The 16645-nt window shown below is 41.7% G+C and overlaps 1 protein-coding gene across 6 annotated transcripts in view; it reads left to right on the forward strand.

Moving 5' to 3' along the window:
* Nucleotides 1-16645, forward strand: part of ATP11A (ATPase phospholipid transporting 11A) — a 251388-nt gene that overhangs the window by 131937 nt on the left and 102806 nt on the right. For all 6 annotated transcript variants that reach the window (XM_040336232.1, XM_040336233.1, XM_040336230.1 and 3 more), the window contains exons 3-6: nt 6903-6992; nt 11413-11493; nt 11615-11722; nt 14975-15103. In XM_040336232.1, the coding sequence (XP_040192166.1) occupies nt 6903-6992; nt 11413-11493; nt 11615-11722; nt 14975-15103 (408 nt within the window). The remainder of the gene's footprint in view (nt 1-6902; nt 6993-11412; nt 11494-11614; nt 11723-14974; nt 15104-16645) is intronic.

A 16645-nucleotide genomic window follows, 5' to 3' on the forward strand; every position in this document is an offset into this window, starting at 1 on the left:
CCTTTTCTGAAATCACAGTCTGTAAGCAGGCACTTTCTTTTAAGTCTGGCGGATGCCAGATTTTATTTATACACGGTTTGCAGATTAAAATAAACAAAACAATAAATTAAATCCTTGCCGTCCGGCGCTAAACTAAACAAACAGGATCTCCTCTCTATACAGTGTGGGGCTAGTCCCTGACACCCACAAAACATGTAGTAAAGCAAACTTTTTAGTCCAGCACTCAGCGCTCCCCTCACTCAGGTCCCTTCCTGAGTTTCAAGCCAGAGCCCTGTTGTGCTCTCTTCCTGGACATTTAAAGTCCAGCTGATTGTGGACTCCAGTGGACCCAAACATCCGGACCGGAATCCTAGCTAGGCCCAGAGACTGTAAAACCCGGAATGGATTCCGGTTCAGTCTCTCATGATAGAACGTATGCGAGGTGAAATGTACCTATGATCATGTATCGCACCTCGCATAGCGTCACAATATATATATATATATATATTTGTTTTCTTCTTTATTTCTTCTTTTTTTTGTAAAGGCCCCCCCGCTTCTCAATTTGCGGCAGCCCCCCGCTTCTCAATTTCAGGCAGCAGCACCCCCCCCTCTAGGTTCTCTGCTTCAGGGGGCCCATGCCTTAAGCTGTGCAAGGGGCCCCAAAATTCCTGATGGCGGCCCTGCGCATACCTCCCAACACGCACGGATTCTGTGGGACTTTCCGACACAGACAGCTTCTTCCCGCAGTCCCGCAAAATTGGTTAATTTTCCCGCACTGCAAGAGGAGGCAGCACGGAAGCAGGAGGAACCGGAGTGGTGTGTGGAGGACTGTGGCTGCTGAAGAGAAGAAAGCCGACAGCCTCAACAACTGCAAAATCCCCCCCGCTCAACAACTTTAATGCGCCCCCCCCCCCCCCGCTCAACAACTTTAATGCGCTCCCCCCCGCTCAACAACTTCAATCCCCCCCAATTCTCGGCTCCAGGGGGCCCCTTCAACACTCAAGCCCAGGGGCCCCCACCACCCCAAGTCCTGCCCTGGGAAGTACCATCTCCTGGGCTGGCATTGGAGGACTGTTCTGTCTATCAAAGGAGGCGCGACTTTGTATTAAAGAGGCCCCTGAGTAAACAGGAGATTCTCCTGTATGTAATCTGTTGGCGCTTGTCCCGCCCCTCCCTGTTCTCTCCAAGGCTGCAGATGAGCATGGATCAGGCTGCACTGATGGTAATGGTGAGGCTGCATTCATGGCAATGGTGAGGCTGCATTCATGGCAATGGTGAGTCTGCATTCGGGCACTGATTATGCAGCATTGATGGGCACTGACCCTTATTTTGCTTCACAGTTCTTTATGGAATAATAAGGTCCTAACATCTCATGTAGCATTTTCTTACGCACTTTTCTTTAGGCTCAACAATTTTTATATTTATTTTCCTTTCCTCTCCCCTTTCTCTTGTTGGCTGAACCTGCGCATGCTCGAAATGACTTGGATGCATGCGCGGTAGCTTACTAGGCATAGGTAGGGTGCAGCAAGATGGTGGCGACGGCATCGAATGTGATGAGTGCATGCTCGTCGTACGCGATGATGTCACTGCGTTCTTGCTATTCAAAAGAACCAAGGTTCTTTTGAATGGAGTGTCTGTACACTCAGAAGGCAAGAGATTCTTGCCAAGAATCTCGTCAGGAAAAACATTTTTCTTTCCTGACGAGATTCTGGCCCGTGTGTACAGGGCTTTAGGCTATTGCTGAAACGCCTCAAAATTATTGTTTTAGTGTCACTCTGATGTACCAATAAACAACACTTCAAGGATAACCGGCTTTATGGTTTTTATGGTTTTATTCCGGCTTTACTTACTATTATAGGTCTGCATTGATGTTATAATGTCTACGATGTTGTCTGATGATTTTTATCTTCAATAAAGTCTTCACTTTTGCTTCAAACCTGTGAGTGCGGTCAAACTTTTTTCTGTTCTAGTGGCTCCTACACCGTGAGGTTGTAGCATAGGATTGCTCGCCTCTCACCTTGAGCGGCTTGGCTTTGCCTTCTTAAAGCGGAGGTCCACCCAAATTATTATTATTTTTTTTTAAAGCCAGCAGCTACAAATACTGCAGCTGCTGACTTTTAAAAAATGGACACTTACCTGTCTAGCGCGCCCGCGATGTCGGCAGCCGAGTTTGAGCAATCGCTCATCTCTCGGCTGCCCCACCACCATCCTCGGTGCAGGAATCAGGAAGTGAAGCATTGCGGCTTCACTGCCCGGTTCTCTACTGCGCATTGCGCGAGCGGCGTGGCCCGTATTCACTGTTCCCCGCTCTCTCCTGGGACCAGTGTGTTTCCCAGGAGACAGCTGGGGGGGGGGGGCAGGAAATGGTGTGACTCCCACGGGAGTCTATGCCTGGAAGTGGGTGCAAATACCTGTCTTAGACAGGTATCTGCACCCCTCCCTCCTGAAAGGTGCCAAATGTGACACCAGAGGGGGGGGGGGGGGTCGAAAAGCGGAAGTTCCATTTTTGGGTGGAACTCCGCTTTAAAAACACTAGACTTATATATTTAAAGTGGAATTGTTACTTTATCCTCTTAAATTTATATTTCATATGTATATAATGTTCCTAGGTATTTTCGCTTAGATTGTATGACAAATAATGTCTGGGTTCAGATATGGTCAAGTTATTACTTGTTGGCAAATAATCAACTGAATGACTAAATACTTGAGTGGTGACAGTACACTTCTATTTCTGGGAAACAAAGGATGTGAATGTTTAGTTTGCTCTCCAGTCACATTCTAGCAGTACATTGATATCTGCATGATACTTACTGTTACTATGCACAGCTATTTATGTTCAAGAAAATATGGTTGTCATAACAATTCTCACTGCTAGTAAATTGTTTAACTGTCATGATTTACTATGTTATATGCAGAAATCAACAAGGTTATTTTTTAAAAACAAGATTGTAGCAAATGAAAACCAGGCTCTTGCATAACATGCAATTTCCATTAATGGACAATTTTTTTTTTTCTTTTGTTGAAAATTGGACACTTATACTATGGAAGTATGGAAGAGCCCTGGGGCCATCATAAAAAAAAAAAATACTAAATTCTGAGTTTCAAAGTCAGAATTCTGAGATTAAAAAGACAGAATTCTGTGTTTCAAAGTCAGAATTCTGAGATTAAATGTCAGAATTCTGTGTTTCAAAGTCAGAATTCTGAGATTAAATGTCAGAATTCTGAGATTAAAAAGACAGAATTCTGTGTTTCAAAGTCAGAATTCTGAGATTAAATGTCAGAATTCTGAGATTCTAAATATAGCAGTCTCTATTAGGAGGATTTTAGGAGCAATTAGCAATAATGTAGTAACACCCATAGACCATCATTCTGCAGACATACAAGTGTGGTGCTCTAGATATTGATCTGTAAATCTATTTTAGTTACAGCATACAGTATGGGGAAGCAGGCAGTGCTGGGCTCTCTGGTTCCTCTACTGTATTATCAGTCCCACAGTTTACTGTCATTTGCTCTAACATAAAGAGGGATGCTGAAAACGAGTGTATTGTGTGTGTGAGTGGGGGGGGGGGGGGGCTGATGACACAGCTTCCATAGATAACAGAACACAATGCACCCCAACTTTTAGGAAACATTGCACTGTTGCCCCAACAAGAGGGAATTGTGAGCACAATGTGTGTCTTTGTTCAGAACGGCTTGATTATAGCAATTACATGTCTGGACTAATTCTTACAGAGAATGAACCCCATATTACACATACAAATCGATACAGGTATAAAGCTTGAGAAATAGCTCAATGCATAGAGTGACAGACTTGTGTTTCATATTTTGTGGGTTCGAATCCAGGAGACAGCACAATTTGTTTTTAAGTTATATGTGTATATATATATATACATATTATTTTATACATTGCTCTTAGATTAAAATACAGATGTCCCAATACCAATATTAGTAAATCAATATATTGAAAATGTATATGTCTTCAAAAAATTAAGCTCTGAGCTGGATTCGAACCCAAAACTTAGAAATACAGAAGTCTATTACTCTAACCACTGAGCTATAACCCAAATCATAAAACTCTACTGTTTTTTTTGGTTTAATATGGGGTTCATTCTCTGTAAGAATTAGTCCAGACATGTAATTGCTATGATCAAGCCGTTCTGACCATAGACACACATTGTCCTTCTGCCTTCTAGCCATTCACAATTCCCTCATGTTGGGGCAACAGTGCAATGTTTCCTTAAAGTTGGGGTGCATTGTGTTCTGTTATCTATGGAAGCTGTGTCATCAACCCCACCCACTCACACACAGAATACACTCGTTTTCAGCATCCCTCTTTATGTTAGAGCAGATGACAGCAAATGGAGGAACCAGAGAGCCCAGCACTGCCTGCTTCCCCATACTGTATGCTGTAACTAAGATAGATTTACAGATCAATATCTAGAGCACAAAACTTGTATGTCTGCAGAATCATGGTCTATGGGTGTTATTACATTATTGCTAAATGCTCCTAAAATCCTCCTAATAGAGACTGCTGTATTTAGAAACTCAGAATTCTGAGATTTAAAGTCAGAATTCTGAGATTAAATGTCAGAATTCTGAGTTTCAAACTCAGAATTCTGAGATTAAAACTCAGAATTCTGAGTTTCAAAGTCAGAATTCTGAGATTAAAACTCAGAATTCTGAGATTAAAAGTCAGAATTCTGAGATTAAAAGTCAGAATTCTGAGTTTCAAAGTCAGAATTCTGAGTTTCAAAGTCAGAATTCTGAGTTTCAAAGTCAGAATTCTGAGATTAAAAGTCAGAATTCTGAGATTAAATGTCAGAATTCTGAGATTAAAAGTCAGAATTCTGAGATTAAAAGTCAGAATTCTGAGTTTCAAAGTCAGAATTCTGAGATTAAAAGTCAGAATTCTGAGATTAAAAGTCAGAATTCTGAGATTAAAAGTCAGAATTCTGAGTTTCAAAGTCAGAATTCTGAGTTTCAAAGTCAGAATTCTGAGATTCAAAGTCAGAATTCTGAGATTAAAAGTCAGAATTCTGAGATTCAAAGTCAGAATTCTGAGTTTCAAAGTCAGAATTCTGAGTTTCAAAGTCAGAATTCTGAGTTTCAAAGTCAGAATTCTGAGATTCAAAGTCAGAATTCTGAGTTTCAAAGTCAGAATTCTGAGATTCAAAGTCAGAATTCTGAGATTCAAAGTCAGAATTCTGAGATTCAAAGTCAGAATTCTGAGATTAAATGTCAGAATTCTGAGTTTCAGTTACAGCATACAGTATGGGGAAGCAGGCAGTGCTGGGCTCTCTGGTTCCTCTACTGTATTAATAGTTCCTCAGTTTGCTGTCATCTGCTCTAACATAAAGAGGGATGCTGAAAACGAGTGTATTGTCTGTCTGTGTGGGGGGGGGGGGGGGGGCTGATGACACAGCTTCCATAGATAACAGAACACAATGCACCCCAACTTTTAGGAAACATTACACTGTTGCCCCAACATGAGAGAATTGTGAATGGCTAGAAGGCAGAAGGACAATGTGTGTCTATGGTCAGAACGGTTTAATCATAGCAATTACATGTCTGGACTAATTCTTACAGAGAATGAACCCCATATTAAACCTATAAAAACAGTAGAGAATTGTGATTTGGGTTATAGCTCAGTGGTTAGAGTAATAGACTTCTGTGTTTATAAGTTTTGGGTTCGAATCCAGCTCAGAGCTTAATTTTTTTAAGACATATACATTTTCAATATATTGATTTACTAATATTGGTATTGGGACATCTCTATTTTAATCTAAGAGCAATGTATAAAATAATATGTATATATACATATAACTTAAAAACAAATTGTGCTCTTTCCTGGATTCGAACCCACAAAATATCAATCACAAGTCTGTCACTCTATGCATTGAGCTAATTCTCAAGTTATATACCTGTGTTGTTTTTTATGTGTAATATGGGGTTCATTCTCTGTAAGAATTAGTCCAGACATGTAATTGCTATGATCAAGCCGTTCTGAACAAAGACACACATTGTGCTCACAATTCCCTCTTGTTGGGGCAACAGTGCAATGTTTCCTAAAAGTTGGGGTGCATTGTGTTCTGTTATCTATGGAAGCGGTGTCATCAGCCCCCCCCCCCCCTCACACACACAATACACTCGTTTTCAGCATCCCTCTTTATGTTAGAGCAAATGACAGTAAACTGTGGGACTGTTAATACAGTAGAGGAACCAGAGAGCCCAGCACTGCCTGCTTCCCCATACTGTATGCTGTAACTAAAATAGATTTACAGATCAATATCTAGAGCACCACACTTGTATGTCTGCAGAATGATGGTCTATGGGTGTTACTACATTATTGCTAATTGCTCCTAAAATCCTCCTAATAGAGACTACTAGATTTAGAAACTCAGAATTCTGACATTTAATCTCAGAATTCTGACATTTAATCTCAGAATTCTGACTCTGAAACTCAGAATTCTGACATTTAATCTCAGAATTCTGACATTTAATCTCAGAATTCTGACTTTGAAACTCAGAATTCTGACATTTAATCTCAGAATTCTGACATTTAATCTCAGAATTCTGACTTTGAAACTCAGAATTCTGACATTTAATCTCAGAATTCTGACATTTAATCTCAGAATTCTGACTTTGAAACTCAGAATTCTGACATTTAATCTCAGAATTCTGACATTTAATCTCAGAATTCTGACTTTGAAACACAGAATTCTGTCTTTTTAATCTCAGAATTCTGACTTTGAAACTCAGAATTTAGTATTTTTTTTTTTTTATGATGGCCCCAGGGCTCTTCCATACTTCCATACTGTACAGATCGCATTTATCAAGATTTCAATATCAGTATTTGTTGTATTTTGTTCATGTTAAAATTGCAGATTCATAACAAAGCGTCCTGAAATTGTTTTTCTTTTCAGTACACATTTTGGAACTTTGTACCGAAGAATTTATTTGAACAGTTCAGAAGAATAGCAAATTTTTATTTTCTTATTATTTTCCTTGTACAGGTAAGTAAAAAAATAAATAAATAAAAAATGTGACATGCCTAGAATGACATAATAGCAGTTCAGAATAATTTTGGATCACTCAATAGGTTTTCTTAGTTTGAAGAGTCATTGCAAGGGCACCAAATTACAATCTATATGAAGTAAAAAAATTATAAAATAAAAAAATATTACCATAAGTATTGGGACACCTGCCTTTACAGGCACATGAACTTTAATGGCATCCCAGTCTTATGCCGCATACAGACGGTCGTTTTTTGTGATGAAAAAAAAACGACGTTTTAAATCATGAAATAAAACAACGTTTTTGAAACATCATTTTCAAAGACGAAGTTGCCTACACACCATCGTTTTTTCACAATGCTCTAGCAAAGCGAGGTTACGTTTCACCACTTTTTTCCATTGAAGCTTGCTTCATAACTAGCTTCTGGGCATGCGCGGGTGTAAAAACGTCGTTTTGAACGTCGTTTTTTGCTACACACGGTCAATTTCTGTGAAGTAAAAAACTACGTTTTGAAAAACGACACAAAAAATTCAAGCATGTTCGAATTTTTTTTTGTCGTTTTTTTGAAGACATAAAACGACGTTTTGCCCACACACTATCATTTTAAATGACGTTTTTTAAAACGTCGTTTTTTTTCATCACAAAAAACGTCCGTCTGTATGCGGCATCAGTCTGTAGGGTTCAACATTGAGTTGTGAAGGCAGAAGTTTTTTTTCTATGTTATTGCATTCTGTGCATTAAGATAAAAAGCCTTTTGTGTGCATCAGCCCCCCTAAAACTTGCCTGATGTCCCTCTCTGTCCAGCAAATTCCACGAGTGTCTCAGCCATCTGAAATTCTCCTTCCTGATTGGCTGAGACACAACAGCGGCACTATTTGCTCCTGCTGCTTTCAATCAAAGTCAGCTAGCCAGTCACTGGTCCTAGCACCACCTCTTTAGGCTCTCCCAGCCTGCCCGGCTTCAGCAGCCCCTTTCACTAGCTACATCCCACAGTTCTTCCAGACTGCACAGCTCACCTGGCTGACTTCTTGTGGAGACCTCCTGGACATGCTCGCTGGCTCCTGCTGTCCTCACTCTTGCTTCACCTGCCTCTGGACAGGACTCCTCCATGTGTTGTAAGAGGATCTCTCCAGCACCCTACCCCCAGGCCCAAGGTTACACCCCCCCCAGACTAGGGGGTTACCCGCAAGGGCTACCGACAGCCTCCTCAGCACTCCATGTCCAGCTTCCACACGACTCCACTGCCCCTACTGGCCTGAACCTGAGTATTTGAGAGGGGCCTACACCCTGCCAGCCTATTTGCTGGGGATTGGTTGTGGCCCTCCTTAATACTCCAGGCAGCTCCTCCTAACCTCCCTCCTATTCTTCTAGAAGCTTCTCCAAGGTTTCAGCAAGTCGGGGGAGGTATCAGAGGTGCTGCCTGATGAGTCATCCAGCCTCCCTGAGTCACTTACCCTGACCCAGATTCAACCCAGCCTGGCTCTCAGCCTGGCCAAATGTACCTACCCTACGACTAACACTAGCACACTTAGCTAGATGGTGCTACAACTATATGTTTGGGTGCCATTTTTTCCCCAATCTCTTCATTTTTACCTTACTAATGGTATCAATTTTCTCTTGATGGGCTTTATTCTGTTTATAACATTTATTTATTTTAAATGGGAGATGCTTTCCATCTAATAGAAATATAAAAACCTGTTGCTGGAGATATGTTGGAGCCATTCCTATTAATTGAAATATCTTAAATTGAACCGATCCTTTTGTCACCGGTAGATTCAGAAGGACTGAACCTGCCCAGCATGGCCAGTGTTAGGCAATTCAGGAGGCACCTAGCATTGTCACATGGGATAGGGGGAGTGAATCTCCTGCTTTTCCATACCCCTAAGGCCTCGTACACACGACCGGATCTCCGCTGGAAACGGTCCGCTGGACCGTTTCCAGCGGAGATTCCTCCTCCGGATTTGGATCCGATGGCGTGTACACACCATCGGATCAAAATCCGTATGGAATTCCTCCGTGGTGACGATGACGCGGCGACGTGCGCGACGCTGGAAGGTAAGTACTTCCACGCATGCGTCGAATCATTACGACGCATGCGAGGGAGGGGAGCGGACGGATTGATCCGGTGAGTCTGTACAGACCACCGGATCAATCCGCTGGTCCCGATTCAAGCGGATAGATTTCTTAGCATGCTAAGAAATTTCTATCCACTTGAAATGGACCGGCCGGACGAATCTCCGCGGATAAATATCTGCTAGGCCGTACTTATGACCGGATTTGTCCGCTGGAACTGATCCGCGGATCAATCCCAGCGGATAGATCCGGTCGTGTGTACGGGGCCTAAGTTTTAGGTATTTTACTTCTCTCCCTTTATTTGAATGGAGCGGTGGGAGAACAAGGAAAGATAAGTACATGCTTTTGGGGGCACATGAAGGTTATAAGGTCCTTTTTTACTTTTCCCTGCATTGTCAATATGTCTTAAGTTGTCCAAAGTCTGTGGAAAACACTTTAAAGATAATCCATGCACCTATATTCCTTAATACTGTACATCAAGGGGAATAATGTGCTTTTTCTGTAGTAAGTGGATTTTTTTTTTCCTTTTTGCAATAAATAGATCTTTGTGGACCTTGAGTTGTGGATAAATCTATAGATGTCCGTGTGCATATCTCATCTTAATGATTCCTGTAAAGCAGGTGTTGCCTCCTAAATTTCCATTTTATCAGGCATGAATGCTACTAAAATTGGAACATGTAAAATCGTTATCTAGTTGTCTTTTTGAGTAACTGTTCCATAAACAGTAAAGTGATTGTTTTTCATTGTTCCTTGCTGGACCAGCCTGTGAGCAGTAATTATCGTCTGAGGGTTTGTTGCATATTTGCAGAATTTGTAGGGTCTCTTGAGATAGTTTTAAGCCGGAAATACATGAAGTGAATTTCAGCGAGTTCAACAGGGAATTTCAATCCATGTATATGGGCACCCTTGTTGTACAGAACTCGATCTCCTGATCGACTTCTGTACAACCAGCCTTCTGGGTTTTTCCTGACCGATCAGTGGTACCGGCTATAGCTGGCAGCACTGATCTTTGTATTCTGACTTCAGGAAAGGGTCCCTGCCGTCAGAACACAATAGCACATTGAGAAAGATTCCCCCATCCACATCAAATGTCGTAAAAAAACTCAGGCCTCTTACACACGGCCGAGTTTTTCGGCAAAAACCAGCAAGAAGCTTGCTGTTTTTTTTTTTTGCAGAGGAAACCGGTCGTGTGTACACTTTTCGATGAGGAAACCGACGAGGATCTTGTCGGGCCAAAAAGAAAGCATGTCTTCTTTTTCCCCGACGGGAATGGGAAAATTTGGCTCGCCGAGATCCTTGGCGGCTTCACAAGGAACTCGACGAGCAAAACGATGTGTTTTGCCCGTCGAGTTTCTCGGCCGTGTGTACGAGGCCTCACATGCTGGTTGTAGACAAGTCAGTCAATAGATCGAAATTTGGCAGTCCCTGCTAAACCATCCCAGTTTCAATCCATGGATAGTGGTTTTAAACCCTGAAGGTTTTCACCTAACTGCATTCTATGCAATAAGGTGAAAAACTTTCTGTGCTGCAGCTCCCCCAAACACCCCCTTTTTCTTACCTGACCCCGATCCAGCGATGTGCACGAGTGCAGCGGCTCCAGCTGCTGTCTCTCTCCTCATTGGACAGATTGATAGCAGCAGGAGCCATTGGCTCCCGCTGCTGTCAATCAAATCCAGTGACACGGGGCAGGGTGAGTCCGGCTGTCTGTGTTAATGGACACAGCAGTGGACCTTGGGAGCGGGTGCCCCCATGGAAAGCGTCTCTCCGTGGAGGCACAAGATTAACAGGAGGGGACTGGAGAACCAGTGGGGTACACCAGAATAAGAGAACTGGGGCTGCTCTGTGTAAAATCATTGCACAGAGCAGGTAAGTATAGATATGTTTTTTATATGTATAAAAAAATAAAGGTTTTACAAACCCTTTAAGCTAAATCAAACTTCTCATCCCTATGTAGAAGGTAACCCCATTCTCTGTACAACACACCAGAAGTCTGGGGTGGGGACCACCAGTGTGTTTCTTCACTAAATACAAGACATTAAAAAGTGTTAATTTCTCAAATCAATTTATAGCTAGCAAGAAAGAAGTGTGCATGGATGACACAATACTCTGAACAGCACTAAAATTTCCCAGCACTGAATTTTGCTAAATAAAAGTCTGGGACATATTTGGGGGTTTTCCAGTGAATGCCTTTCTTCCTTGTAAGTTATAGGTTGGATTAAGCAGCATTTTTGTTTGTTCTGTGAACATCAGTTTGTGTCCTTTATAATTAAGATTTTCCTTACAGCTTTAAATTGCCTTTATATCTAACTATAATATGTATTAATTATATGTAATTGTGCTTTGCAGCTCATTATTGACACCCCAACTAGCCCGATAACCAGTGGTCTACCACTCTTCTTTGTCATCACTGTGACTGCAATTAAACAGGTAACTAATACTTATCACATTTAAGTCAGAACTCCAATTTAAATGAATGAATTTATAAATGACTCCCATTGTTTATTTATGTTTAGTTTATAAATGACTCCATTATTCATTTCTGTTTTAGGGCTATGAAGATTGGTTAAGGCACAAAGCTGACAATGCAATGAACCAATATTCTGTCCATGTCATCCAGCATGGAAAACTTGTTCGAAAACAAAGCCAGAAACTAAGAGTAAGTCCAAGTGCAGTATACAGAGTACATACGTCACAATCTGGTACACTTCTTTTCAATAATCAGGTCTATACTGTATAAAAAGATGGGAGGCAAGAAAAATATATTTTGTTTCCGATTGCCTCTGTTGCATATTAAGCCATCAATAAACATAAGATGGTTGTCCAAACAATCTGATCACAAGGACTCTAATAAGAAAGATGTCTCTATATGTTTGCAGGATTGAGTCGGTTGACCAAGTATGTTTATGAACCCCTTGAAACCAAAACAGCTGTCCAAGCAATTCTAAACAATACCTATTCTCAACATCAGTTGACCAGGGTTAGTCCTTAAAGTAGAACTAAAGGCACAACTTTTTTTTTTCATTTTGGATAGAGTATGGAGGGTTTTAACCCCAGTTAGTTTTTTGGGTTTTTTTTGTTTGCTATTTGTGTCTGATTGCGGAGATTTCCCTTCACTTCTGTTCTGTAGACACAACAGGAAGTGATACAAAATCCCTTCAAAGTGCAGAAATCCCCATTGGACGATTTCCCCTTTATTAATCATTTCATTTACTTTCACTTTCGATGATAATGGTAAACATGACAAATAGAGAGGTTGAATCTCCATAACAGGGGCACAGACTGCAATAAAACTCAACAAGTGTTCTAATCCATCTCCACTCTATCCAAAACGTGTTAGTTACACTTTAACCACTTAAGCCCCGGACCAATATGCAGCCTAAAGACCCAAGGTGTTTTTACAGTTCGGGACTGCGTCGCTTTAACAGACAATTGCGCGGTCGTGCGACGTGGCTCCCAAACAAAATTGGCGTCCTTTTTTCCCCACAAATAGAGCTTTCTTTTGGTGGTATTTGATCATATCTGCGGTTTTTAGTTTTTGCGCTATAAACAAAAATAGAGCGACAATTTTGAAAAAAATGCAATATTTTTTACTTTTTGCTGTAATAAATATCCCCCAAAAAAATATATAAAAACATTTTTTTTCCTCAGTTTAGGCCGATACGTATTCTTCTACCTATTTTTAGTAAAAAAAATCGCAATAAGCGTTTATCGATTGGTTTGCGCGAAATTTATAGTGTTTACAAAATAGGGGATAGTTTTATTGCATTTTTATTAATTTTTATTTTTTTACTACTAATGGCGGCGATCAGCAATTTTTTTCGTGACTGCGACATTATGGCGGACACTTCGGACAATTTTGACACATTTTTGGGACCATTGTCATTTTCACAGCAAAAAATGCATTTAAATTGCATTCTTTATTGTGAAAATGACAGTTGCAGTTTGGGAGTTAACCACAGGTGGCGCTGTAGGAGTTAGGGTGCACCTAGTATGTGTTTACAACTGTTTGGGGGTGTGGCTGTAGGAATGACGTCATCGATCGTGTCTTCCCTATAAAGGGAATGACGCGATCGATGCGCCGCCATAGTGAAGGACGGGGAAGCCGTGTTTACACACGGCTCTCCCCGTTCTTCAGCTCCGGGGAGCGATCGCGACGGAGCGGCTATAAACAAATAGCCGCGCCGTGGTCCCGGATCGCTCCCCGAGCGGACCCGACCTCCGCATGTAGCGGGGGGGGTCCCGATCGGACCCCCCACCCGCTAATAGGCGAGGACGTACGTGTACGCCCATGTGCCTGTACGTGCCATATTGTGGACGTATATGTACATGCGGGGGTCGGGAACTGGTTAAGATTGCTATAAGTCAATAGACATGTCACCATTTTGCAATCCAGTTGTTACTGCCCATATTAGGCATCAATATTTAATAGCCCTAGAAGAAAGCTGATCTGAGTGAAGATGGATTAGAAGACCTGCAGTTGTATTGCTGTCTGTGCCCCTGTTAGGGAGATCCACCCTCTATTTGTCCTGTTTACCATTTTCATTGAAAGTTAAAGTAAAAGAAAATCCCAAAGTTTGAGTTGTCCCCAGAAAAGTAATAGAGGAGAAATCTTCCAATGGGGACACTAGTTCTAATGACCAGGGGTCCCCAAGAAATTCCCTTAATTTGCAGGGATTTCCTCTCACTTTATGTTTGGTTATGGGACAGGAAGTGATGGGAAATCTCCGCAATGGGACATATATTGTGAAAAAAAATTACGGGGGTTAGAACCATCTCTTGTTCTAGCTAAAAAAAAAAGTTTTGCCTGTGGTTCTATTTAAAATAATTGTTAGAAGTTTCTGATTATTTACGTTGTAGATGGCATGTATGTGAAAAGAAATAAAAAGATTTGGCAGGCACATTTCCTCTGTTGAGGATTTGAGGGCAGTTACAATTAATGTTATTTTTTTTACAGCTCTCTAATTGTAAAAATATGCAAACTGTATTAATAGTAACACTATCACCAAATATGCAACAAATATCAAATAATAAGATGTACCATCATCAGTTAAATACTTTTTTAAATAAGGGAGCTGCGGTGGCTCAACGCGATTGGCACTGCGCTGACAAGCCATTCACCTCTGCAGCTAGGGGTTTGGATCCCGGTCTCAGCTACATGTGAATTGAGTTTGGTGGTCTCAGCCCGGCTCCCGGTGGGTGTGCTATGCGAGGTAAGCCTGCGCTTAGTACGCCCACCCCCCTCCCACAAAAACCACCACACTTACACGCACTCGAAATTGGGTTAACATGCACACACTTTGACCACGCGGTCTCTAAAAAAAGAGAGGCGAAGGACTAACGGGGCTGGTTGAGCGGGCTAGATCCTCTCACTCCCTTATAGGGAGTCCCTCTGCCCCGTTGGGCTTCAAAGCGGAGCAGGTAGGGCGGGCTGTGTGGGAGGACCCCCTCACACACCCACCATTGCCACCCGGGGCATGGAGAAAGGTGGCAGATTGCCTCTGGGGGAGGCCTGCATACTCCCAACTCCTGCAGTCTGGCTCCTCTCTCGAGTACACGCACAAAAAATACACTTTAAAAAAAAAATACTTTTTTAAGGGAATGTAACTACGTATTAACCATGGTAGATCCAAAATCAGCCTGGCTGTTCAAAAAAAAAAAAAAAACGAAACAGGAATTTTAGCACAAAGTTCAAACCACAAAAAAAAAACTTGACAGTAAAGTAATTTATTCCTTCCAAAAGATGATTGGTCATCGATTTAAAGGCTCCTTAACTGATTAACTGATCCTTATTTGTAAGAACAGGAGTAACTTTTAGGTAAATTTCCCTTTGCAATCACTGAAGTGCAGTCATTAACGTTTAATGGTTCACGGTATATTTTAGACTTATGCAAGTTTCTTTTCTCTCAAGGTTGGAGACATTGTAATGGTGAAAGAAGATGAAGTTTTTCCATGTGATATGATCTTGCTATCCACAAGCAGAGAAGATGGGACATGTTTTGTAACAACAGCAAGTTTGGATGGAGAATCCAGCCACAAAGTGAGTTCAAATGTCAATTGTATTTGTGTCACCATATGCAAAGAAAAAAAAGTTCTACAATAAATGTTTTTTACATTACAAGGAAACTCTAGCGTTGGTTGTGAAAGGTTAACAGGTTTTGTATTGCTATCTGTGTACGCTGCGGGATGTGAATATCCATCTAATCAATAGAACTTCTATCTTTGACAGTTTTGTAATGAAAGTTTTCCCAAACTGCTGGTGACAGCCTAAAAATCATTGACTTTCTCTTCCATTGAGAATGATCATCAAGACAAATAGTAATGGCATAGCGAACAATGTCCCTGATTTGAAACAAAGTCACTTTATCCATGTTTCCTCATTTGTCCCTCATTTTGGTATGATCTATATAGTTGTATATAAAATGCATTTTTTGTCTTTCAAAAAGGGTTTCCGGATGCTGTATTTGTAAATGTTATAAGCCAGTATAAAGGAATAGTAGTGGTAAGAAAACATTTGTGGGTTTAACTAATATTTTTTCTGTATAATTCTCCTTTAAGGGGGCATGGCAGGAGGTGTATCCTATGCCTGCATACATTTGCCAAAAGGTGTCCCATCGTTCCCATCTAGGAAAAGTTCTACTTTAAATACACTATACAAAAACGTGGGTCTTTTTCACATTCTGTGAGGCCCCGTACACACGTCCGAGAAACTCGACGAGCAAAACACATCGTTTTGCTCGTCGAGTTCCTTGTGAAGCCGCCGAGGATCTCGGCGAGCCAAGTTTCCCCATTGACTAACGAGGAAATAGAGAACATGTTCTCTATTTGGCTCGACGAGTTCCTCGTCGGTTTCCTCGGCCCAAAGTGTACACACGACCGGTTTCCTCGGCAGAATACGGCTCCCATCGAGTTTCTGGCTGAATTCTGCCGAGAAACTCGGTCGTGTGTACGGGGCCTAAGGCAAAAATAACAAACCGCAGAGTGATATAAAGCACAAATGCTCATGTGAGGTAAAATAAATTAACCACTTCCCTCCGGCAGGGCGTACATGGACGTCCTCTGCTTTCATTGGTTATACCGGATGATGCCGGTACCTACAGGCATTATTCCAGTATCAATCTTTTCAGCCATCAATTCTGAACAAGGATGAAGTGATCTAGTGGCTAATTAGCCACTTGATCACTTCTGCAGGTGGCGGAAGGGGGTCCCACCCCCCCTTCTGCTGCCGCCTCTTTGGGGCTCTTCAGGTCCCATCAAGGAGGATGGAGTGATGTACAGAGAGAGAGAGGAACCTCTCTCTGTAACCCTGGAAACCGGGAACGACGAGTAGTTTGTCACTTACGGTTGCGCCCCTTTGTTTACCTGGCCACCAGCGGCCAGGTAAGTAGCCAATCAGACTGCTCTGTGTCTGATCGCCTACATGGGAGACCAGAGGAGAGATTTGGGGTTTAATAGACCACAAATCTCTCCAGAAAGAGGCCACGTCATTGCCCATGATATCAGAAGGGATGATTGTTCATCGCTTGTGATGGTAATGAAGTTAATACAAAAAAAGTTTAAAAATGTTTTGTATAAAATAAAC

This window comes from Rana temporaria, chromosome 2, assembly GCF_905171775.1.
Source record: "Rana temporaria chromosome 2, aRanTem1.1, whole genome shotgun sequence".
Lineage (NCBI taxonomy): Eukaryota > Metazoa > Chordata > Amphibia > Anura > Ranidae > Rana > Rana temporaria.